General features: G+C 43.6%; 1 protein-coding gene across 1 annotated transcript; it reads left to right on the top strand.

The window, feature by feature from the left end:
• Positions 1-5,770: 5,770 nt before the first annotated feature.
• Positions 5,771-25,458, top strand: PGRMC2 (progesterone receptor membrane component 2). Its single transcript, XM_018565954.1, has 3 exons — positions 5,771-6,273; positions 13,735-13,890; positions 24,808-25,458. The coding sequence occupies exons 1-3, from the start codon at positions 5,952-5,954 to the stop codon at positions 24,903-24,905; spliced, it is 576 nt and encodes a 191-aa protein (XP_018421456.1). The 5' UTR covers positions 5,771-5,951; the 3' UTR covers positions 24,906-25,458.
• Positions 25,459-26,680: the final 1,222 nt, after the last annotated feature.

Raw genomic sequence — 26,680 nt, 5'->3', positions numbered from 1 at the left:
AAGATTCTAGCTCAGAGGATAGCTTAGGGGATTTTAGTGGGCGTGAGGAAACCACTTAGGCTGCCACACAACCAGTAGAGTACACTAGATTGTATGCAAGATTTGCATCTGCCTGTGTGTGTGTCCAGCCAGGTTGAGTTGAGTGAGTCTCCCTCCAGTGGTGGCTAGCGGTGGTGCAGGAGACTGTGAGTGGAAGTACTAACTCTAGAGGTAATTGTGTCTGGTTTAGCTAACCTGTAACTGCTAGTGAGAGCAGTGTGTGTGGTCTGCAAAGCCTGTGTGCCAGTCTGCTTGAGCGCAGAGTGTACGGACTAGGAGAGCCCAGGGAAAGGCTCCCCACAAACCTATAAGTTGTGGGTGGTGGCAGCTTAGATTAGTTTATGTGTGTGTGCATGTTATTGCACGGCTTTACCGTCACGCCTGCGGACTGGGAGGCGCTCTGGGGGTTCTCGCGACGATCTGCCGGTGTGCTGGAAGATTTCCGAGGACGAGCGAAGGACGGCGATAGCCTGCGCGTCGTGTGGATCTTCCCGCGTCCCTGTACCCCCTCGGCGCCCCCTTCCGGCACGCCGTACGTGACAGTACACACTTTGCAAAACCTCTGATGGCAATGGAATGCTGAACAGCAGGAAAACTGCTAAGGAGTAGGGAAAGGAGGTATCACATAAGGTGGACATTGCTGCAATTTCACCTGAAAGCACTACCTCCTCTCCCAAGCTGACAGATCAAACCCATTCTGATCCAGGTGACATGACCTCTGCTGGGGTCATTGATTCTCAGACACAGTGAATATACTCACTTCTTCATGCACTCCTAAACAGCTTTAAGGTGAGAAAGAGCGTACATTGAAAGATGTTTTAGTTGCAGGGCAAGATTGTGGTTCTTTTAATGCGTTGCATATTAAAACGAAAATTGATGTAATCAGGGCAGAGATAACTTTTAACAGACATGATTTAAAACTGAATTTGTTACTGAATTTTGGCCCTGGAAGGCAGAACGAATAATTTGGAAGATGTGGTTTAGGCCTCGTTCACACCAGATGCAGTGTGTTCCAGCCCGATTCTAGCCAGAACGCACTGCATCACATTGCGTCCGGCTCACTTTTTTGTGGGTGCGGCTGCAATGCGATCGGCCGCATGGGATCGCAAGGCACATTATGCCTGTGGTCAGTGCTTGCAGCATTTTGATCGGACCGGACCGCAAGCATAATGTGCCTTGCGATCCCATGCGGCCATTTGCATTGCAGCCGGAGGGCATGGCTACTGTGCTATTCACTTCAATGGACCGCCACGCCCCCTCCTGCCCCACCACATAGTGAGCCAGGCCGCAATGCGATACAGTACGTTCTGGCCAGAATCGGGCTGGAACACACTGCATCTGGTGTGAATGAGGCCTTATCCTTTGAAACAAGATATACTGTACACTGCCTTAAACACCAATAGTGACAAACTGGATGATACTGACAATCAACTACATAGGAATATTATCAAAGTTTTATAGGTGCAGAAAAAACTAAATGGGGTTAACACAACAAAGTATATTGAGAAATGGATTCTCTCTGTATATGGGAAAGATACATTTTCTACTGTTTTTGCAGCAGAGGGGTGCATCTGGTTCCAACCCACCCCCACCTCCTGGAGGATCACCAAGGCCAATTTTATTGGGGCTCATTCATTTTCAGGACAGACACACTATTTTGTAAAAAGCACATCATTTTGACAATATTTCTCAAAACATTTCTTTGGACTTAAAGGAAACATAAAGGAAAAGAACCATGTTCCAGGCAATTAGAAAATATGTGCAAAAGTTGAACGTGGAGTATGCTATGTTTGGTCCAGCACAGTTAAGAATGGTTGCTGGGGTAGACAACCATTTTTTTAATAAAGGTATCAGTGAAGTATTTACAAAGAATAAGTTACACTCAGGTTGTACATTTTTGTTATTCTTCATACTCTCTTGCAGTTAGTGTACTTATAACCAGTTGACCTGTATTCAGAAAGAGATAGATTCTAAAGGTAGATACTGTATGTATTTTTGTACATATCATTGTATTGCACTAAATATACTGTATTGCTAATTGCTAATATTTGTTTTCCTCCACAATATGTCTGTGAAGTGATGAAACTTCTGACCAAATTTACATTGGATAAAAAAAATAGTTTCTTATTGTAGTACTATGACGTAGTCACCCGCACACCAAGGTCCAACGTGTTATACACCTTTATTCAGATTCCAAACATACATGGTAGCAACGTTTTGGAACCATAGGAGGTTCCTTCTTCAGGCAAACATAAATGCTTGAAGTTCCCGAATGCTTTTCGGATTCGGAAGCAGAGCTATTATAATGAGTCATTATGTTAGCTCTGCTTCAGAACAGCATTCAGGAGCAGTGCTACTATCATTGACAACTCTGCTGCCCAATGAGTAGGGGTACAACTACCCCTTACTCATTCACAGGGGGGGCATCTGGGTGCCCCCCTTATGAAAAGGCGTACCCAGATGCAAATAAGCCCCCCTGCCCGCAGCCCCCTGCAACCACCAGGCCAGGGTTGTGCCTTGTCTTCATCGCCATGGGGACAAGGTGCTTTTCCGAGGGTTCCCCCGGTAAAGCACCCTCCCTATGTCAAGGGCATGTGGCCTTGTATGGTACAGAGAGGGGGGGAGGGCGCTCACTCCCCCCCCCCCCTTTCCTGCCCTGCCAGGCCAGTGCCCAGATCAGGGGCCGGTTTGGATTTTTATGGGGGACCCCACGTTTTTTGTTTGTTTGTTTTTTTGGCGTTGGGCTCACCCTAAAGGGTCTGGTATAACTTTTGAGTAGAACCCCACAATTTGTTTTAAAATCGGTGGTCCCCCTAACATTCCCACCAGTCCTAATGGGTCTGGTATCAATTGGGGGGGAACTCCACGCTTTAAAAAAAAAAATGATGTTTAACAATAAAGTTCATTTGGGAAAGAAATTAGGATGCATCCGAAATTTTCATTATTGGAAATTAGGATACGTTATTTCTGTCATTCGGAAACTCGGATGCATCTGAATGTCCTAATTTCAATTCAGAACAAAACAAGTCAAACTTTTCATCCATTTTCGAATGTCTGAAATGGACAATTTGGGAAGGGCAGCATAGATCAAAAATGCTCAGCCTTAATTTCTAATTCTTCTTCTTTGGACTAGGGGCCGGCTCAGCGACACCCCCTAGAGGGCCCAATAAAAAGCTGCTGCAGAAGGCAGCTAGGAAGCCCTTATGTTGGTACATAAGAACCAAAGAAAAGCTCCACTGAACATCAAGAAGTAACCTTTGCAAGCCTTACTTGAAGAAGTGCCCTATCCAGATCTTTCTTCTGTTTCATTGTCTGGACTCTGCTAGAACTCACAAAAAAAACAGGACTTGTTAAGTACTCTCATTTTTATTCCCTTTTATTTTTACTATTGTTATCTCCGTCTCTCTGTAACATCGTTTTCTGTATATTTTTCCTGCACTGTTTCTTTTATCAAAAACGATCTTTTTAAATTGTTAAACTTGTCTCTACGCTCTAAATAAGAACCTAAAGTATCCTTGTCACTATGAAGAGTGTTACCGTATTATAAAACCTGTCATATTCCTGTCTGAAGGGACAGTGGAATCACAAGTATTGTTTACATTCTTTGAATTGTCACAGCATTTGCTGGGAATGGTGTGTATTTCCATTAAAACAGGTGGTGGCATCTATTGTTTGGGTGTGTAATGGGTTAAAGGCGGAGCTAACCAAGTCCAGTGATAATCGCTCTTCAGTCTGCTGACCTTAGATTTTTATCCTGCGGCTGGTAGTGGTATTGTCATGCCCTTGTGATGGTTCAGTTGAATCGGAACTGCGTATAGTCACGTGGGGGTGACGTACAATGACTGCGGGATGGCCGCTACTGTCACAACATGCTCCTCTTTTTGTTTTGTAAATTTTATGAATGGGCATTTTCTTCGTTCTTTAACATGCCGGCGCTGGATGCATTGGCATGTATTATTGCATACCTCCCAACTTTCTGATAAAAGAAAGTGGGACGCCTTCCAAAACAATGTATTTAGGCAATGGACACCCCACCACATCCCTAGATATGCGGACCATTAAAGGAGAACTATGAGGTGAGTGATTTTCACTCCGCCTCATAGTTCGAGCCGACCTGTGACAATGAAACTGTCACACATCGGCTCAATAGAACGGGAAGTGAGCGAACATATACCGTCGCTCGGTCACTTCTCGTACATCTCCCTGCAGAAAGCCGTGACTGTCACTCACGGCTCCCTGCAGGGATTCCCTCCCCGCTCCGATCCTCCAGCGCTGACTGGAGGAACGGACGGAGCGGGTAAAGCTGGCTGTAGCTCGCGATATACTGAGCTTTGGGTCATGGGAGGACGCTAGTATATGTCCTCCCGTCACCCTTAGGAGAACTATGGGGAAAAACACTTACCCCATCGTTCTCCTTTAAGAATTAATGTGCCAAAAATTAATAGTTGAACCCAGAATTGTTTTTTTCACCATTACTTTTCCTTTATACTGATTTTTTTAAATAGCAAACAAGATAATTAAGAGATAAGATAAAGAATGTATTGTAGAATAACACTTTTGGTAGTTAAATCAGACCCCCCCCCCAAAAAAAAAGGGAAAATGGGGAGAAAAGAGGAACACAGGGATTTGGTTTCAAATGAGGGACAGTTGGGAAGTATGATTATTGTAGTTGATCTTATGACCTGACCATGTGAGGTAGATGTAGTCACCCTTATAAAGCAAGTTGAAACTCTGGAACATGTACACTATTTTTAAAGGATGTGCTGTCTGACAATACCATTTTAAAGGTCCAAGATGTCTAAGAATTTAGGTACTGAATGTGTGTGTGCATTTACTGACACTTTATTGTTAACACTGGGCTCATGTGCACAGATACAAATAAATATGTGTATGGGCATGGCTATAAAATATGCCTGTATTTGTGGCGCATAGGATTGTATGGACAGAAAAGGCTGTACACAGTTATACAAACATAAACGTAGCAGTGGCGTGTACACACGCATGGGCATAAGTTCGCAAACACCAATGCAAGTTCAAGCACCAGTACCAGTGTTTACGCATGTATACCCGTGTGCGGTGTTTTTTCGCTGCCTGCCAATACACCTGGATTTGTGCTCCAATGAGCCCTTGCTTCCTCATTTCTATTTTTTTCACCAGTGTATGACAATCTATAAGTGGGGCTAGGGTTGCCACCTTTTCTTCCATCGAAACCCGAACACTCCAGCGACACACAAACATTTTTTGGGGAGAATGAGTTGTGGCATATTCATATGTAAATATCACAGTTGAGATTATCTTCAGTGGGGGGCCAGTAGCCCCCCTATCTTAATTTTGGTTGCCTGTCTGCCTGACATCATGTGTCCGGGTCTCAACTTCCATGAAACCCGGACAAAACATTTAAAACCTGGACTGTCTGGGTGAATCCTGGACAGGTGGCAACCCTAAGTGGGGCTGAATGTTGAGTCAAAAGTGTAGCTTCTCGTATAAAACCATCAGGTTTGCACTCTCACTGTGTGGAAAAGGAAACAAAGAACCTGATTGGTTGTTTCAGACAAGTGCTCCATTTTGCCTCCCGTTTTACTGCGGAAATAAACCAACAACATGATCACGTGCCCCCCTGCTATGTGTTCTTTGTGATAATAATAAAGCTCATTGGAAAAAAAAGCTTCCTCTCCCGCCCCTTTCTCCTTCCTCTGACTTCCAAATGTCGCTCTCCCGCCTGGATGACGTCACTTGAGAGCGCCGCTTGTCGCCTGGCTGTAACCGTCACTGTAGGGAGTAGCGTCAGCTGTCCCCGCTGCTGTGTTCGAGCGGTGTGTCTGTGGGCTGAGCCTTCCCGACTGTGTCTTGTGCGTGTTCTCCTCCCGGCGGGTGTAGTCCAGTGGTAACCCGGGAGGAACCCTAGGCGGGTGATGTCGGAGGGGTTGGAGGAGCAGCAGTCGGCTGGTGCCCAGTCGGGCCAAGAGGAAGGAGAAGGCTTCGGGTTGGGTTGTGTGTGCACGCTGCTGCTGAACGCGGCTCTCCTTGCGGTGTTGGTGTACGGGGCCTGGCGGGTGTACTGGCGCTGGAGGGGGGCCGGGACCCGGTCGCGTTCTTCTTTACCCCGCATGAAGCGCAGAGACTTCACCCTGCAGCAACTGCGAGACTATGACGGCGCCAACAGCCCCCGCATCCTGCTGGCTGTCAACGGCAAAGTGTTCGACGTGACAGAGGGGAGCAAGTTCTACGGGCCTGGTGAGAGCTGGGGTCAGCGTGGAATCTGCTGGGAGTAACATAGTGAGCCCTCTATTCACACTAGTGGAGCACATGAACGTGCGCAGGATCCTGTGATGTTATGCTCGTTCACGAAGCGTGTATAAACTGAGGGGAATTTATGAAAAACCTGGAGCAGTTGCCCATGGCAACCAATCGGGTTCTATATTTCATTTTCAAATCTTAACAAACTGAGGAGAGAAAATGATTGGTTGCTCTGGGCAACTGCTCCAAATTCTGCCTGCTCCAGTTTTAATAAATTCCCTCTGTGTTGCGCGTGTGCTGCCATTCACTGTTAAGCCAGGCTATGGAGCAGTTGCCTATGGCAACCAATCTGTTCCATTTTTAAAGCTTATTGAAACTAACTGTAGAGATAAGCGGATTGGTTGCCATAAGAAAACTGCCTGCTCCAGTTTTCATGAATTACACCCAATGTGTTGTATCGTTCATTTAGTACAACGCTATGGTGTGAATGTGCACAGCACACAGTTCTTGTATCATGAGCATGTGCAAAAACATAGGAACTGTGCATGCACGGAAAGGACCATGAGCTTCTTTGCTGCACATAGGGCAGCCCATTGAGGCCCTATTCACATGTGCCGTGTGTGGATGCGCAAAATTGTATGATTTTGTGCATGCTCACGAAAAGTGTGTGTTGTACTTTGTCATCGTCGTTCCCTTCCCCAACATGGCAAGCAAGAAGTGCACAAAAACAGCGGCCAGAAAAGTTCATGTGACGAGTGGCAGCCTGACACTCCGATGTGAATGGGCACCATTGAATATAATGGGCATTAAATTCATGCTGAGTGTTGTTGCACTTTGGAAAACGCATGACAAATAAATCAGGTGTGAATGGGCGCTGAGGGGGCTCTAGTGTAATAAAATACTGACATCTATCCTGGGGAAAAAAGTGCTTCTGTTTAGACGAGATAGGGCTCATTCACACAGCAGTACAGCATGCGTCTCCATGCACAAACGTGTGCCCGCAAAGGACAGCTATTCAGTGTTGCTGCCTGATAAGCCAAACGACAAAATGTGGCTACATGCCAACCTGCACATGTGTACAAGTGCGGATTCCCGTCCTTGGGTGCAGTGTGCATGCGGCTATTCGTACAATCTTCCCTCCCGGGATCAGGTTTCTGCATGTCTGTGTGAATGAGTCCTAAAACGGTCAGATCTGTAAAATAATTCTTCCATTCCTCTAGATCAGTTTTTAAGTCCAAACATGTACGTGTGTTTAGGACTCATGGACACGGGCACCTAGGGGTGTACAGTGTAAGATTTGGGTGTTTCCCTGTCTAGGAGTCACAGGGACTACAAATGGCTTCCCATAGAATTTAGAAACAGCCTCTCCAGATTTTTGTCTGCTGCAGTTTTGATAAATTCCCCTCAATCTGTATTACTACAGAAGTATTCTACTGCAACCTTTTGAGTCCTAAGCAGGAAATGTGTTCCTTAGTTTGCTCCATTCTTTCATTATAGTCATAACTATGACTATAGTCAGGCTATGGGCATTCAAATATTTACAGATTTATTAAAGCTGAACTCCAGTCTAATTTTGTAATTATTTGTGTGTGTTCACCAGACATAAATAACCTCTAATGTAGTCCCAGGCCCTGCTGGCTGCTGCTGCGCGTAGAAACGTCCCTTTGCTGATGCTGGATACTCCCCACAGTGCTGATCTTCAAGCAGAGGCTGTGACTGAGAACAATCACCATCTCTTACCATTCACAGAACTCGTACTATTCTTTCCCTGAATACAAAGTGTTCTATGAATGGAGCATGGTGCGGATGAATGACAGGATGCGCCGCCTCCAGTCTCGGAATGCTTTGCATTCTGAGAAAGAATACTACAAGTCAATGCTGACAATCCCCTTGTTAGCAGCACAGTGTTCTGTAAATAAGGTGATTGCCAACGAGTAGTTAAAGTAACACTAAACTTTGCATTTTTAAGATTTAACTCCTTTCAAGTACCTTTCACTATTAACAAAAATGTATCTTATTTGTGTATCATTCAGCTGTAGATCCTCAAATCATCTCTGAATTGGTGCTGACATTGCCCTTCCTTCTGGTGGGTGGCTACTTTTGTTCCCCATAGTCCCTGTGTGTGTTGTAAAGTAGCCAGCACTCCAAGCTCACTACTGTGATAGACTATGATGGCGATTGTAATCCATCATTGGAGCGAGCTTGGAGCGGTGGCTTAAATTGGACAAAGGTGAACCTCATTTTATATAGACCTAACATAGAATGGAAACAAGTGTGTGTGTGTGTGTGGTCCCTATGCCTTTTAAGGAGGTTGGGCTTCCTCCTGACAAACCTGCACCCAATTTTATCTTTTGCCACATGTGCTCCAAGATGGAGACTCTCATAGTTTAGAGTTAGGACCGCACTATATAGAGGTGCCTTGGCACGGCAGTGCGGCTTTCACATTTTCTGCAGAAGACGTGTATCTAAATCTCTGTTTTTAAGCTTAGGGGTGAGAGAGGTTTTGTTGCATGCTGGCTGGTGAGTGTGCTGGGAAACCTTTTGCTGTGTTGTAAAGTAGTCACCACTTCAAGCTTACTCCTGTGATGGATTACAATCTCACCTTTTAGTTGGCTAATTTGTATTAAAATTATAGTCTATCACAGGAGCGAGTTTGGAGTGGTGGCTACTGTACAACCCACACAGGAACCATGGGGAACAGTAGCCACCCTCCGGAAAGACAGTGTCAGCACCAATTCAGAGATGATTTGAGGAACTACAGCCGAGTGATACACAAATTAGATACATTTTTGTTAATACCTAAAGTGGACCTTTACAGATATCTTCAAAATAACAACAAAGGCACCTTTTTAGAGCTGTTTAGTAATGACAATCTACAAACGGGTACAAAGCCTGCAATTATCTAGAAGTATTCTTTGCATACCTTGTTTCTCTTTCTTCCCCAGTCTTTTTAAAGTGGCAATTTTTTACTAAGGGCAGATTAATATATCTACCTTTACTTCCTGGAACTCTGGCACATGTGACTAGGACATGTGGCCATGTACATCTCGGGAGGAACATGCCTTTCCCTGAGATCTCATTTTTAATCGATTATTGAACAAGTTGACAACTTTTTCAATAATCGATTATGTCGATTAGTTGTTGCAGCCCTAGATGCAACACTTGGGTACATTACATCACTTTTACCAAAGAGAACCAGGAAGTAGAAACAAGAAATTGTAAGTAAAATGAAAACATATTTTTTAAGCTAATGAATGTAAGAGAATTTCATATTTGCATGCAGATGTGATTTTTAGTGAAAGGGGGTAATGGTTCACTTTAAGGTAATTGAATGCACTTTTGAGCTTTTAAATTATGAGTTTAGTGTAATTTTTAGATTTCTTCACACAGAAAGAGAATGTCCATATTGTCTTGGTGCTATTAGTATACAGGTGAAACTCGAATAATTAGAATATCATGCAAAGTTCATTTATTTCACTAATGCAACTTAAAAGGTGAAACTAATATATGAGATAGACTCATTACATGCAAAGCAAGATAGTTCAAGCTGTGATTTGTCATAATTGTGATGATTATGGCTTACAGCTCATGAAAACCCCAAGAACCCCAAATCCACAACCTCAAAAAAGTTGATTATTACATGCAATCAATAAAACAAGGATTGTACATAGAACAATATCGGACCTCTGAAAAGTACAAGCATGCATATGTACTCAGTACTTGGTTTGGGCCCCTTTTGCAGCACTTACTGCAATTACTTTTGCACGATATTCTAATTATTCGAGTTTCACCTGTATATTGAAAGCTGGGAACAAAAGAAAGCGCCTCCATAGTGTAAAAGAGTGATTTAATAATAAAAACACGCAGCTCTAAGGCTGTACTTACAACAATTCAGTTGAATAAAACCAGTGGAGTAGGATGAGAAGTCGGAACCTCTAGCAGGGAGAGTCTGGAGTGATAAGGTTCTGAGGTTCTGATGAAGGGGGCGTGCCCCAGAAACGCGTAAACCTTTTGCTAACACAGAGATAGAGGACGCTGGTGAAACGCTAGAGGTTCCGACTTGTCAACCTACTCCACTGGTTTTTATTCAACTGAATTGTTGTAAGTACAGCCTTAGAGCTGCGTGTTTTTATTATTAAATCACTCTTTTACACTATGGAGGCGCTTTCTTTTGTTCCTTGTTTCTTAGACTGGTGGTCAATCTGACCTATGGGAGCTGCCTCTTTCGTGTTCGCTGCATCCAATTGCTGGGCACCCTGTAATTGAAGGCGCCGGTATTTTTTGTCATTATATTGAAAGCTGTAAAGACACATCCTCTCTACCTGTGACACCAGACAAGTCTAGGTTTGGGTAGTTGAGGATAATACTGGGGGGAAAGTGATAGAGATCACTTGATTTGAGCTAAAATGACTTGATCATAATGGGATTACAATTGTGTATTTTGGACGCGTTCTATGTATCTACACTGACATGTTTGAATTTGATATAGCATGACCAGTCTATATGTATGGAAAGTCATTTGGTGCTGACCTTGCAAATGTACTTGAAGGGGTAAACCTGACCTGCGGCACAAATTACATATATGTTATGTAAATAAATATTGCTAAGATACAGCAGCTGAGTTTCTAAATTTACCAGCACTGTATAATCCCATTGTGCAATCTCCTTTTAAGTTTAAAGCTCATGTCTGGGAGAAAAGAAACAAAACATCTGCTGAGCTTCTCTGCAATACATGCACAGTTCCCCCTTTGTTAACCATCTAAAGACCTTCCAAGTACAGAAAGAAACCTGGGGTTTGTCAGTAATGCACTCATTGCTAATTTCCTCTTGTGAAATGACACCATGTGCTCTTCTGTGGCCTTAAAACACAAGACCTGGTGTCAGTCCTGTCCAGTTTGTGTTTTAAACTACTACATTTGACCCATTCTTCTAATCTCCACAGCATAGGGACTAATTGTTGTGTAGTAGAAGATAAGAACTGGAAGGACTCCCTGAGATAACACAGGAAGTGTGCACTGGACAGCTCTGGATTTCTGATACCATCAATGGGTATTTTTTTGCAGAAATAGAAAAGCTATAACAAAACACTTTCAATTGTATATTTAACAGACCAAAAGATAGCAGATAAGAGAGTCATTGTTTACGTTTCTGTACATTGGAGTCCCTCTTTGGTGTGAGGGTTTGGATATCCTCTATGAAGGCCCAGCACTATATAGTGGACTGTAAATTGGAGATTGCACGGTTACATGTTTGACTTCCAGCTAGACTTTTCTATGCAGATTGTTCAGAACTAAACTGTCTATTAATTCATGAATGAGATCTTTTCATGAATGTTGAACAGTTTAAAGAAGTGGGATTCCCCTCAGCACTGAGGTGATGAGGTGCTGGGTACATGAATTACTATTTAGCTGTCAGCGGTCATGTACAGGCATTGTTTCTGTGACGACCATTATGGCAGTGTTCACAACGCTCTGCTCCTACATTTTTCTTTGGTTCTAGAATAGTTGGGTGGAGACATTCCACACTGATTGATACTAGATTGTGGGAAATGTCTACTTCAAGCTTGTTGAAACTGGTGAGCCACTACAAAATCCTATTTGGTTTCCTTTTTTGAAGAAAATATATGTTTCATGTTGTAATTGCGTATGATGGAATTCATTTTCCAGCATTCTCTGATGGCTGTGTCTGTATTATAATTCTGAGACGTCTATCATTTCCTTGTTGGCAAAACAGCAAATCATGTGTGCACAGTAATGTGATGCAACAATTTGAAACTATGCTCTTATCTTGGCTTATTTACAGTTTACTCACAACATCTTTCTCCCAACATCTCACCAGTGCTAAGAAGGTCAGAACACCATCACCCATGGGAATAAAAACATATGCCTCCGCACAGACTACTAGACCTTAGAACTTTGTACTGCAATTTTTAACTTGGTGATGCATTAAATTGCTCATGACCAAAGGAATCTACAGAGCAGAATAAATTATACAGATTCCTCAAGCAGTATATCAAAGTGTGTTATATATTATCTATTATGGAATGTTATCTATACATACACTGTCCACATATTGCAGTGTTACAACCCGGTATTGAGTTTTAAAGTGACCCTGTCACTAAATAATTGCATTGAAAAAAAGAGGCAGTCTATCTGACCTTTCTGGCTGCTCATGTGTTGAAATACTGCGCCTCAGCCGCTGCAAGTTGTCAACCCTCTGAGTGGGTTGAATACCTGCTCCCAGTCTCCCCCAACACACACACTTGTTTCCATTCTATGTTAGATCTATATAAAATGAGGTTCACCTATGTCCAATTTAAGCCACCGCTCCAAGCTCGCTCTCATGATGGATTACAATCTCCATCATAGTCTATCATAGGAGTGTGCTTGGAGCGGTGGATTCTTTACAGCACACACAGGGACCATGGGGAATAAAAGTAGCCACCCTCCAGAAGGAAGGACAGTATCAGCACCAGTTCAGAGGTGATTTGAGGATCTACAGCTGAGTGATACACAAATAGGATACATTTTTCTTACTAGTTAAGGTACTTGAATGTATTTTTACAATTTAAAGTGACAAACACTCAGATTTTTTTAACATAAAACAATATTGTAATGTTTGCCTTACTGTAATCCATGGTTGTTTCCCTTCTCTTTGCTGCTCTTCCTTTTAAATCTGTATCTGTTCTCATGCTGGGCAGAACTTCTGTTTTGCAGCAGACTGCCTTGTCTCTGAAATGGATACACGGTGTCTGTGTATAGGTTTGTATAGGTTTGCAACCTGAGCCAGCACTACAGGAAGAGGCACTCAGCTGCAAAGGGAAGTTCTCCCCAAGCATGAGAAGACATGAGGATTTAAAAGGAAGAGCAGCAAAGAGAAGGGAAACAACCATGGATTACAGTAAGGCACACAGTACAGTATTGGTTTATGTTAAAAAATCTGAGGGTTTAATGTCACTTTAACTCCTGAATGTAGTGTCACTTGCAGGTTTCAAAATAAATGAACCTGTTTCCTGAAGGACCTATTTTTTATTTTTTTTTGGGGAGAACACATCTAAACAAACATTATGGAGACCAAGTTTGCTAACCAAGCAGATTAGAGTGGGTATCAGTAAATGTACTACCGTGACCAAAAAGAGAAGTAAAACCAAAAAAGAAAAGTGAAAAAAACAGCTTGGCTTTAGTTCTTTTTTAATTTATTTTCTTTGTTCTTTCTAAACTAACAGATTATTAATTCACTTTATGTTCAAGTGTACATGTTCATATGGCACAGACATGCCTGTTTATGCAGATACCTCAACACCGGCCTTACCTCATGCTGTAGTAAGTTTACTGAGAGGGCCCAACCCAGCTCCTCAATGTTTCCTTGAGAATAATTGTCTATATTACAAGATAATCAGCACAGTGTTCCTAATAGTTTTTTTGTCTATTTGTTTCATGGGCCATTTTCCTTTTTCAGTTGGACCATATGGGATATTTGCAGGCAGAGATGCTTCAAGAGGACTTGCAACATTTTGCCTTGATAAAGAGGCACTTCGAGATGACTATGATGATCTGTCAGACCTCAATGCTGTGCAAATGGAAAGTGTTCGAGAATGGGAGATGCAGTTTAAAGGTATTCATTTGTCATTTCTGTGATTTTGGCTTTTACAGAACTTGTTTTGCCAGCAAATGTTAAAGGGAACGTATAGTGATTGTGTATATTTGTAGGTTAAAGAAAAACATTTTTTCATGTAAAACTGAAATAATGCTTATTAATAGCAGGTGGAGCTCTTGGATTTTCATGTTTTCCAGGAACTCCTATTGGGAAAAGCTGTGTTTTTATAAAGCTCAATAGCTCAAACAACCTTACAGGCATTGATTCATCTCCCTTCAAGTTTCAGTCAGATTCAAGCAGCTTGGAGGCAAATAGTTGAAAATCCTTGGGGCCTATTGACATTTGTGAATTGTGACAATACACAGGTCTGAATCGGTGCCGTTTATTCTGAATGGCACCCAACTCGCTAATATTGTAGTGGGCAAAGTACTCACACTGCAATGCAAATACTGCACTTTTTTGTTTTATTTGCTTGTGTTTTGGTGCATCGGAAACCCGTTCAATTTGAATTGGCTGCCTTAGCGCAATGTACTTTAACACAGTATGAATCCTTTCTTAGCGCTCTGGGATTCCAAAGTCATGGGGAAATCTAGTATTCAATTATTTGTAACGCAAAGATGGATTAATATAAAATATTTTATAACTACAAAAAGAACATTTTCAAATCAAATTGATGCAAATTGTTTGCAGTATCCCTGTACGCTTGTCAGTAAAATAAACTTCACTGGCTTTGTGACTAAAGTATCACCACCTAGTGATGTCTTTACATAGCTTTTAGATTTCTTTCATGCTTACCAGGAGCCCCCCAGCTCCAATGTATGTAAGTGATATCAGGGTTGTGGAAATCGTATCGCCCAACGTACAGGACATGCAGTTCCGGGCGCCGGGCAGGTAGTTTCTTCAGTAGTTTAGCCCTGCTGCGGGCAAGTAGCGTGGCTGAGATGTTTGGTTGGTTTTTTTTCTTTTACCGGAGCGAGAGCAGGGGACGTGGATTGGCGATGGAGCCGCGATGACAGAGCTGGGGGCGTGGAGCAGGGATGCAGCCACGGTGACAGAGCGAGGGGGGCGGGCGTGGAGTAGTAACACGGCATGGGGAAATGATGGAGCTACTTGCAGAAACGTCACCAGCGCACCATAATCCTTATAGGATCCAAATCGTAGATTTATTGCAAACTCATGTCCGTGCGATTGCCGGCACCCAAACGCGTGGCACATCAGAGCCTGTGTTCCGGTCCAGTACGATCTGCAAAAATAGTGCTTGCAGCATTTATGCAGATCACACTGGACCTGAACGCAGGCACTAATGTGCCATGCGTTTGGGTGCCGGCGATCGCACTGCGGGGAGTATGGCTACGCTGCCATTGACTTCAATGCACCGCCACGCCCCCTCACGCATGGAGCCGGCTGGCTTCTGTTCCAGTCTTTGTGGTGTGAACTGGCTCTCGTTTAGGCCTCGTTCACACCATTTAGATTCTGTCCACGCCCCGAATTAAGGGAGCCAGCTGGCGTACGTTCCAGAGGCCGAACATGCTGGAATGCAGTCTTTGTGGTGTGAACAGGCCCCAAGTGCTTGTTAACACTGGCCCTAGTGCGTTCCGGCACGATCGGCTAGAAGTGACATTTGAGGACCGATCAGCTGTTGGAGTGCTTGACCTAATGGGTGGTCACACATTCCACCAATGTAAAACTGGGCTGGATTACGTTAAAATGTGTGACCATGTCAGCGGTCATACATTCCAACATAGTCACAAACTTTGATAGAACGCCTGCGTTCTGGTGCGATCAGAAAAAATAGTGCTTGCAGCATTTTTTTCTGATCGCACTGGACCGGAACGCAGGCATTGGTGTACTACATGTTCCAGTGCGGTCGATCGCACTGCGGGTGAGGGGCGTGGCTGCGGTGCCGTTGACTTCAATACACCGAGGGAGTTTAGTATGCAATACAGTGCGTTTTAGCAGCTAACCGTGCTGAAATGCACTGTAAGTTGGCGTGAACAAGCCCTTAGAGTTTAATGTGGCCACAGCAATTGCTTGAGTGCCCGGCTTCCTGATTGGTGACGGGGGAGCATGGAGCCGGCTTCCATGCTAATCAGGAAACCGTGTGGCATGTAAGGCTTCCCTAATGGGACAGAGAAAAAAAAGAAACGGTACTCGCTAACTACATACCGGTATTTTGTGTTTAAGTAATTTATGGCTTTTATTTTCTGTGTAAAGATGACACAAGCATGTCATTTAGTTACAATGCAACTGTATGGTTAAATGCTTGTAGCTCTGCCTTTTTTGTCAAGGGAGTGTTACCGTAGGACAAACTAATATTTAGTTTGTCTTGTGATATTTTGTGTTGGAATTTTAAAAATGAGAAATTTAGGATTTTTGTTCAGACTTCTGTCCCTTGCTGATCCCCTAGGAAAAATGTGAAATCCAACAATCTCATTAGTTTTTCAGATTCATGGGATGCAGAAGCCCGGAGTGTGCAGGTCTACTAAGAATAGAATTCAGTTTGCCTAGGAAGGCAGGTTTCATAGCCGTTTTTTTGTGAAAGTGTATCATGTCATCACAAAGTCTTCATTTTGGCTTTAACAAAACAAGCAAACAAGATGGGGCCAATGTGTCTCAGTCATAGCCCCTGTGATAGTAGAAGCTCAAATCCTTCTGCTCTATCAAGAGACAAAAAGTATGATACAGAGAAGAGAAAGAGCACTTCAACCTCACTGGAAAGATTCCTGGCCTTGACTTGTTTTGAAGCAGAGCCGGGGGAAGGAAAGATGTATTGTGAAATTGGCTTAAAATACCCTACCATAGCAAAGAGTCACTCTGGATCTGGTAGGAATGCCTTTGTATGTGGCTGTGATACATTTTGCACTGAACCAATTAAAGCTCATGAAACAAGCAAAGTCCACATGACATGCTGCTCGTGGTTCAAACAAGAAAATAAAAAAGCACTTGTGCAGTCTGAGGCATCAGCAAGTACAGCAACTTGCAGTGCCAGTTCTGCAGTTCAGTCAGCGCAGCCCATTATTGTTAAAGCACTACAAAAACTGAAGGCGGTAGAAAGGAAGAGTGTTATTTAACAATGCATACTTCATTGCAAAACACTGGAATCCTCTTTCAGACATGGATATGTTATGCCGAGCAATGATAAAAGCGGGTGGGGACTAATCGTGGAAAGCTGCCGAATTTATCAAATGTGAAGCGGAAATAATAATTCGACAGGACATGAAAGAGATTGTCAGACATTCAAGATTTATCTGTATTATTGCAGATGGCAGCACAGATAGTGCCATAATTGAACAGGAAACTGCTGGTCAGGGTTGTTAATGAAGGGAAACCTTAGAGCATTTGTAGACCTTGCCCCAGTGGAGCAGGCACATGCTGCAGCAGTGCTAGATCCAATTGTTAAAGGTCTTAAACACCTGTCTTTGGATATGCAACATCTGAGGTCTCCAGAACAGCCTGGTCCAACACTTATCTCTGTAAATTTTGATGGTGCTGCTGTAATGATGGGTTCAAAAGGTGGTGTAGCAGCACTGATCAAGAACGACATTCCATATCTGCTGCCTGTACATTGTGCAGCACACAATCTTCAACCTGGGTATTCTAGATGCAGTAAAGAACACTCCTTACATTGTTTGGAAGAAACTTCGAAATGGGTTTTTAAATTCTACTAGAATAGCCCTAAAAGGTGAAAAATTGCAAAAGTAATAGAACAAAGTTTTGCTCACTTCAGTGACATTAACCAAGTAAAAAGGGTTTCAAGAAAAAAAAAAAGGGCCCTAAAAACAATGCAGCAAAACCTGCAAACTGTGTTATAGCTTGGCCAAGTTGGTGCTGGGACCGATGAGTCTTCAGCTAAAGCAAGGAAATATCTCAAATCAATCAAGTGTGAATTTCCTCTCTACCCTGTACATTTTGAGAGATATTCTTGAGCCTGTATCTCGGCTGTCAGAATTTTTTTCCACCAAATGACCTTCTGTTACTCTATGTGGAGCCTGCTTTTGAGAAATGGGCAATAAGACTGGCTTGATGCTTGATCCCGGGGAAGACATGAAGCAGTTGAATAGACTGTACCACCCAGAGAGAAAATTTGGAGATCAATCTACTGAGGGGTGGGAGATTCAATTATCAGGCCAGTACCCACAAGCTGCTAGCAAATGTAATATACAGCTCATTGAAAACATTGTAGATTACATTGATGAAAGATTCTCCATTTTTGATTCTATGCCATCCCGTGGATTCCAAGTGTTTGACTACACACTATGGCCAGAAGGCAGAGAGGACCTATATACATATGGCAGAGCTGACCTTAAAGAATTGTTGGATTAGTACAGCATTCTTTTCTCGGCTGAAGAAAAGTCCGCTATCAAAACCATCTTCTCTGTAATATATTTGAAGGTTGTGGAGATGATGTTCAGTGTTTCAACAGCTGAGGCAGAACGGGTGTTTTCTGGCATGAATGTAGTTAAAAACCCACTTGGAACAAGACTTCAGCAGGGTATGGTGCAGGACCTCATGGTCATTAAAATGGAGGGGCCTGAATATGAGGAATATGACCCCAGCACAGCTATTCAGTATTGGCCTACATCTGGCGGAACCAAGCATGTGGGTGGACATAAGAGGCCTCATGAGGTTGTCTCTGCTTAAAGTGTACTTGTCATGAGACTGCCTCTCTGTTATTTCATTTGCCTTTATGTGTTTAATGTTTAGTTCAAGCTCATCTAGCATAACCAAGCATGTCCATAATGGTCCATGAGGGTACCTCTGTTAACTTAAGTTTTTTGATAAAGTAAGCTACAGTTCTCATTTGGAAATCTGTTCTGTTCAGGCTCACTATCTACTTTTGTGTTTTGTTGATTGAATTACAGTACTTTTTGGGCCTGTCTTCTAAGTTGCTATCAATAAAAACCTTAGTTAAATGGCTTTGATTAAAAAATGTTTTGTATCGGGACAAGTAGATTGTCATGAGGGACAAGTAGATCGGGCCCCGGCTTTAGTCCAGTAGTTGTTGTTTTTTTTTTTTTGTGTCCACACCCCCGTGATATTTTCTTTCCTATGAGGAATGTACAGGAGAGGCAGGGCAGGATAACTGCAACCTGTATAGAATGTTAGATGTGCTTAAGACCCCATTCACACGTAGCGACATACCTTTTGCAGCGAATCCGCACGGCCGGGATAGCGCGACTTTTGGGGCGACGTTCCAGCGACGGCAGCGCGACCTTCTCCGTCGGGCTCCATAGAAAAAGGGCAAAATCGCGCAAAATCCGCCGAAAAAAGGGTCCGGTAGAAGCGACTTGCGACCGCGACGAGCGACATGGAGTTAAGACAGCTCCATTGAATAGCATTGGCCGGCGACTTCTCGCGATATCGCGCGGCAAAAATGCGCGATATCGCGGCGGCAATCGCGCGATAATTCGCTACATGTGAATGGGGCCTAATGCATCCCTGTCATGAGACAGGTTGTGCTGGCTGCAATTGCTTACCTTTTAATACAGGGAGGAAACGTGCATGATGCTTATGAAAATCAGAGCAAACTTTAAATTCTCTATTTCTTCTAGGTTCATGACTTTTGTAAAGTATTTAAGGCAGTGCATCAGCATGATGGCCAAGAAACTAGCATTTGTGGTGCAGGTCTGTATGGCAGCGTCTAGGGACTAAGTGCAGATACCAAGTACCGTACTCGATACAAGTACAGATACTTTTCCAGCTCCGAGACTAGACCACAGAAAAATTCTAAAGTTAGGAGGCCGCTGTCATTTGTAAGGAGCACACGGAGCTCCTGGGATTTGTACATCTCTGTTTTAATGTAATGTATGATTTTTCAAATATACCGTATATACTCGAGTATAAGCCGAGATTTTCAGCCCATTTTTTTGGGGTGAAAAGTGCCCCCCCTCGGCTTATACTCGATCAGCGCCAGGGTGTCTTCTTACTTACCTCGCCGAGCGTCGCGTCACTGCTGCTCCGGTGGGCGGCGAGGTAAGTAAGAAGACACCCTGGCGCTGATCGAGTATAAGCCGAGGGGGGGGACTTTTCACCCCAAAAAAATGGGCTGAAAATCTCGGCTTAGACTCGAGTATATACGGTAATGCACCAATACCATTTTTTACTAGTACGGATACATAATTTTTTTAGTGCCATGTGCCAGTTTTTTTGTAAACCAATACAGACCAATAATGACAGGACAGTGGTGGAGCAGCAGAGTCAGGTCCCGCTGCAACCCTGGTAGTTCCCCTCGGCTTATACTCGATCAGCGCCAGGGTGTCTTCTTACTTACCTCGCCGAGCGTCGCTGCTGCTCCGGTGGGCGGCGAGGTAAGTAAGAAGACACCCTGGCGCTGATCGAGTATAAGCCGAGGGGGGGGACTTTTCACCCCAAAAAAATGGGCTGAAAATCTCGGCTTAGACTCGAGTATATACGGTAATGCACCAATACCATTTTTTACTAGTACGGATACATAATTTTTTTAGTGCCATGTGCCAGTTTTTTTGTAAACCAATACAGACCAATAATGACAGGACAGTGGTGGAGCAGCAGAGTCAGGTCCCGCTGCAACCCTGGTAGTTCCCCTCGGCTTATACTCGATCAGCGCCAGGGTGTCTTCTTACTTACCTCGCCGAGCGTCGCTGCTGCTCCGGTGGGCGGCGAGGTAAGTAAGAAGACACCCTGGCGCTGATCGAGTATAAGCCGAGGGGGGGGACTTTTCACCCCAAAAAAATGGGCTGAAAATCTCGGCTTAGACTCGAGTATATACGGTAATGCACCAATACCATTTTTTACTAGTACGGATACATAATTTTTTTAGTGCCATGTGCCAGTTTTTTTGTAAACCAATACAGACCAATAATGACAGGACAGTGGTGGAGCAGCAGAGTCAGGTCCCGCTGCAACCCTGGTAGTTCCCCTCGGCTTATACTCGATCAGCGCCAGGGTGTCTTCTTACTTACCTCGCCGAGCGTCGCTGCTGCTCCGGTGGGCGGCGAGGTAAGTAAGAAGACACCCTGGCGCTGATCGAGTATAAGCCGAGGGGGGGGACTTTTCACCCCAAAAAAATGGGCTGAAAATCTCGGCTTAGACTCGAGTATATACGGTAATGCACCAATACCATTTTTTACTAGTACGGATACATAATTTTTTTAGTGCCATGTGCCAGTTTTTTTGTAAACCAATACAGACCAATAATGACAGGACAGTGGTGGAGCAGCAGAGTCAGGTCCCGCTGCAACCCTGGTAGTTCCCCTCGGCTTATACTCGATCAGCGCCAGGGTGTCTTCTTACTTACCTCGCCGAGCGTCGCTGCTGCTCCGGTGGGCGGCGAGGTAAGTAAGAAGACACCCTGGCGCTGATCGAGTATAAGCCGAGGGGGGGGACTTTTCACCCCAAAAAAATGGGCTGAAAATCTCGGCTTAGACTCGAGTATATACGGTAATGCACCAATACCATTTTTTACTAGTACGGATACATAATTTTTTTAGTGCCATGTGCCAGTTTTTTTGTAAACCAATACAGACCAATAATGACAGGACAGTGGTGGAGCAGCAGAGTCAGGTCCCGCTGCAACCCTGGTAGTTCCCCTCGGCTTATACTCGATCAGCGCCAGGGTGTCTTCTTACTTACCTCGCCGAGCGTCGCTGCTGCTCCGGTGGGCGGCGAGGTAAGTAAGAAGACACCCTGGCGCTGATCGAGTATAAGCCGAGGGGGGGGACTTTTCACCCCAAAAAAATGGGCTGAAAATCTCGGCTTATACTCGAGTATATACGGTAATGCACCAATACCATTTTTTACTAGTACGGATACATAATTTTTTTAGTGCCATGTGCCAGTTTTTTTGTAAACCAATACAGACCAATAATGACAGGACAGTGGTGGAGCAGCAGAGTCAGGTCCCGCTGCAACCCTGGTAGTTCTCATGAAAATGCCAAGTATTGGCACTGGTATCTGAACAACCCTAGCAGCTTCCATATATCTCTAATGGTAGTTTTCCTTAAACACGAACATACTCCATATTATTGGGCGATAAAACATCAGGTTTGCTAACCGCATGTTAATTTGAATTGCTATGTTATGACATAAAATGCATTACATTATCTTCACTTTAGGTCTAGTCGTTTTGGGGTGGCCAATAGAAGTGTCACTTGGTAATAAAATTAACAAACTCCATTTCAGTCATAACGTTCTCTTAGCCGCTGCACTTTTAAGTAAAAAACAGACCCCTCTCCTCCATCTTACACACTGTGCTAAGCACTCTTCAATGCCCAGAATTACCTTTTTTAGCTTCACTTTTCTGCTGCAGCCCCCAGAAACATGAGCGACAATTACACATTACCCAGTATTGACTTTCATTTGGCATCGTGTGATTGGCTAATGATGCTCCCAAGTGCTGCATTGTGAGAAGGCAGTGGGTGCGTCACAATTGGTCTCATACCCATCAGTACTTGTGTTTTTTTACCAGAACGACAGTAAAATAAGTATCAAAGGTGCCTAACATGGTGGGCCTGGATTTGGGAACAGGTTTGTGTTAAATGCACACCAAAGGTATAGGAGTGTATGTACCTTGAGGGCCTATTCACACCTATGCATGTTCAATTATAATCAATAGAACTTGTGTTGTGTTTATATGAAATACAAATTGCATGGCAATGCATATTAATGTGGGGCTACACATGTTGACATGTGTTTTTAATGTGTTACCATGCATTGACATGGAAGACACATATGTGTGAATAATACCTTGTAGCTTTAGACACAGGATAGTTTAGGAAGGATTTCTATTGTGCTTCATTGAATAAATATAATGTAGCGGCATTGACTGTGCAATCCCTGTTCTTCTAGGATTGCTGAGCCCAGAGGTTGGGAATTTTGGCTGTTTAAAGAAATTTCCCCCTGCCACCAGAGATTGTGTATAGCTTTTAACTATCAAAAAGACAAATCTTCTGGTTACTGGTCCTGGTCCAAGTTCTGTTAAGTAATTTCCTGGTGGCAGACTTTTATAGCTTTACAACAACTCCTCTGTATGTGCAGCCAGAAATGTTTCATCTTCTATGCTGAGACAGTTGTGTGTGTTAGTCTTGTAGCTTTAGTGCTTTTTAAAGACGTTATACCTGGAATTCTCTTTTTTTTTTTTTTTATGCAAGAGATTCTTCCCACACAAAGTTTTTATTGTGTGTAAATATCCAAGTACAAAGTATTTGTAATTCAATGAATAGTACTTGATGATTGCTATAATATAGTCAAGTCAAAGAGGCTTATGGATATTTGTGTTTCTCATCAAGCTCCAAGGTTGCTAAGCAGGCCTAGATAAAATAGAAATGCATATGTAGGTCCTGCAGCCATGAGTGCTAAAACCAGGTTATGAAACCATTATTACAGCCAATTAAGCAACTATTAACAGGCAACATTGTGCGATTAGTGGCAGCTTGGTACAGCAAAGTCATAAAGCTTTATTGTCGGTTGGTGTGGACTGCTGGCTATCCAATGTGCTCTGTATTTCCGGGCACCCACAACCATTCATGGTACCGTAATTCTTTCAGCTCAGTTTCAGCCTGATTTTGTGAAAGTCACGTGATCAACGTCCTATCCTGCTTCAAACTACACTGTAGCATCTCCCTTAGTGATTCTGTAGAGTCTTATACGTTGACTAAAAGCCTACGTACTTTCCTAGTTGTTTAAAGTGGAACTAAATGCAAAAAATTAAAGGTTTCCCAAAAGAAACCTTAAGTAAGAAATGTTCAGTAAATGTTCTTAAAGGAGAATTATGAGGCGAGTCATTTTCACTCGGCCTCATCTGAGCCGACCTGTGACAATGAAACTGTCATAGGTCGGCTCAGTAGATCGGGAGGTGAGCGAACACATACCGGCGCTCGCTCATTTCTCGATCTGTCCGTGCAGAGAGCCGTGACTGTCACTCATGGTGCCCTGCAGGGATCTCTCTCCCAGCCCCCCCCTGTCCGATCCTCCAGCGCTGACTAGCGGAACGGATGGGGGAGGGAGGGGGGTGGCTACAGCTGGCTCTGCCTCCAGATTTGTCGGGATCTGTTCCAGCTGCGGCGTCTTAGAATACCGCTGACTGTCACTCGCGGCTCCCCGCAGGGATTCCCCCCCCTCCCCTGTCCGATCTCCAGCGCTGATTGGCGGAACGGACGGGGGAGGGGGCGGGTACAGCTGGCTCTGCCTCTAGATAGGCAGAGCCCGCTGTCACTCACGCAGCTGGGCGGATCCAGACATAATTGTCGGGATCCGTTTTGGCTGTGGTGTCTCGGTATACCGCAAGCTGTAGCTCGCGGTATACTGAGCTTAGGGTGACGGGAGGACGCTAGTTTGTGTCCTCCCGTTACCCTAAGGAGAACTATGGAGAAAAGCCTTAACCCCATATTTCTCCTTTTTAATTCCATGAATAAAACGTATCCATGTTTTCTGCAGTGTTTTCAATCACATTGAGCCTTGTGGCACGTGAGCAGTGTATGGTATGTTCAAGGCATGCCTGGTCATAAGTCATAGTTGCCTTTGTGCTTATATCGGCTCTCAACCAAGCATTCAAGCCCTCAAATGGCCGGTGCCATAGGTGATCACTTGTGTAGCACCATGGCAACTGCAGATTTAAATAAAAGCGAACATGACACCATGTGCAAAAGGATAGGAGGGAGGATTTAGTTGTACTTTTAAAAGATGTCTGTCCTATGCAACCCTATAAGCAGCAGGTTGCAGGCTACTTGGTTTGTGCTGAGTGCAGCCCAGTAGAGGTGGGTCTCTTAAACAGCCTTCAGCACTTCCTCTACACTACAACTTGTTTCTAATAATTGTATATACATCTGACTCCTACTAGCGGCTCTTTTATAAAGGCTCATTTTACTTGTTTAGTAGTCACGGTTAGTGTTTTGAACATCTGTCATTAATGATGGTCCCATGGCTATATCATCATTTATTTTTGCTCCTTCTTAACAGAGAAATATGACTACGTTGGCCGGCTATTGAAACCTGGAGAAGAGCCTTCTGAATACACAGATGAGGAAGACGTTCGAGATCATTCAAAACAGGATTGAACTGTGTTAACAACCAAAGTCAGGGGCCTTTCAGAAACTGCAACCTGTTACTTCCCACCGACAACTACGGACATCTTGGGTGGAATGTGTTTTCAACACTATTGCCAGATTTTGTACAAAGAATTAAGAGTCTGGGAAAGATTTTATTACTAGCGTTATAATCTAAACTGCCAGCCATCTTTCTCCCCAAAACACAGTTGCTGTATCTGTATAAGGAGTCCTGGTCCAGGAATTTTGTATAGATATACCTGTCTTGTATGTGGAAACTGTCAGCGGTAGCTCTATAATCCTATAGTAGCCTGCACATCTACCACTATGGTACTGGCATTGGCAGGCAGTGATTAGAGAGCTTGGGGAGAGCGTATGCATTGTGGTATCTTGGGTCCTCTGTGATAAATGGACAAGCTGAAATCCCTGTTCTTGTTTATCCCTTCTTGACTATTGTCAGTCTGCACTACTTAAACAATGTTTCCATGTAAAGTCCTCAAATTTGTATGTACATTTCTTTTCCTAGCAATTCCAGGTATTGGCACCTTCCCCTCCCCTAAATCGACTATAAGAAAATGTGACATAGGCCACTGCTGATCTTCAGGTATACCCACACAAGATCCAGATGTAATAATGACTTGCCTGTGCCACTGCATCCATCTGGGGGTGTCATGTCTTTTCTCCCTATTTAATAAGTTACAAACCTGAAACAGACATGACGATCAGGAGTTTTGACTTCTGGCTGCATGGGTGTTCCAGGTGAATGACTTAGTAACTGAGTAATAAAGCAGAGATGTAGATAGCGTAGTAGCTTAAAAGCACGCTGGCAATGGTAACGTCCCTTTTTCTATTGGGGCGGCTTCTCTTTTAGGGTTAGTCCATCTATCCCCGACCTTTCAATTTATAGGAAGCAAGTTCACTCAAACTACTATTTTCTGTGGTGGTGAGATCTCCAGTGTCTCTTCAAACACCGATCTAGTGTTTATCCGCCATGCATTAGTAGAAGCAAGTCTCACATCTGACTGCCTCCTCTGCATGGAGACAATCGGCTATATGGAAATGAATGTAAGAGAAACGGAGCACAACCTCCTTTTACAATAGCTGAAACAGGTGGGAGGAGCTGGGAACACCGGGTTGCAGACATATTACTCTGAGAGGCAGAAAAAACAAGGAGGGAAGCAACTGAGTGCTACCTGCCCCACACTTGGTTGTAGGTGGCCAGATCTTTAAAGAAATATTGTATACATGAGTTGTTGGGTGTTCTTGAGGAATAGATTTTTCCCTCGTCACTGTCAGATTGGCTTTGTGCCAGTCTGGTCTAATGATTAAAGAGGGTTTTTTTTAATTTAAACATCCACTTGTATTAAAGGCAACATTTCCAGCAAATGGTAGGATAGCGTTATTCTGGACTCATGAAATCAATATGAACCACTTTGCTGCTGTTGAGGCCTTTTACCACAATGATGAAGCGCACCTCAGTCTTCTGCAGCAGCACAGTTGTTCCCTATGTGCCTTACTTCTTGTAAAGACTTGAATCGCTTTAAGGGAAATCAAAACCCAATCTGTATTAGGTCAAGGTCACAGCTTTGATACTGAAGTTGATGTTCTCTGTTGACTGGAAAACCTTGCTGATGTTCTCTGTAAATAGAATGGGGAAAAAAAGGATCTTCAGTATTACTGCCATATATATGTTATATACGTTAAGGTAGCATTACAATGGCCAAAAGCCCCCCCCTTCTTGTCCATGGCACTGCTTTACTTTGCTCCGAAAAGTTCAGTCTACATGT

Source organism: Nanorana parkeri, unplaced genomic scaffold (assembly GCF_000935625.1).
Source record: "Nanorana parkeri isolate BGI_ZX_2015 unplaced genomic scaffold, ASM93562v1 scaffold903, whole genome shotgun sequence".
Taxonomy (NCBI): domain Eukaryota; kingdom Metazoa; phylum Chordata; class Amphibia; order Anura; family Dicroglossidae; genus Nanorana; species Nanorana parkeri.
The sequence above is the reverse complement of the archived record's forward strand: the minus strand, read 5'-3'. Positions and strand labels throughout refer to the sequence as shown.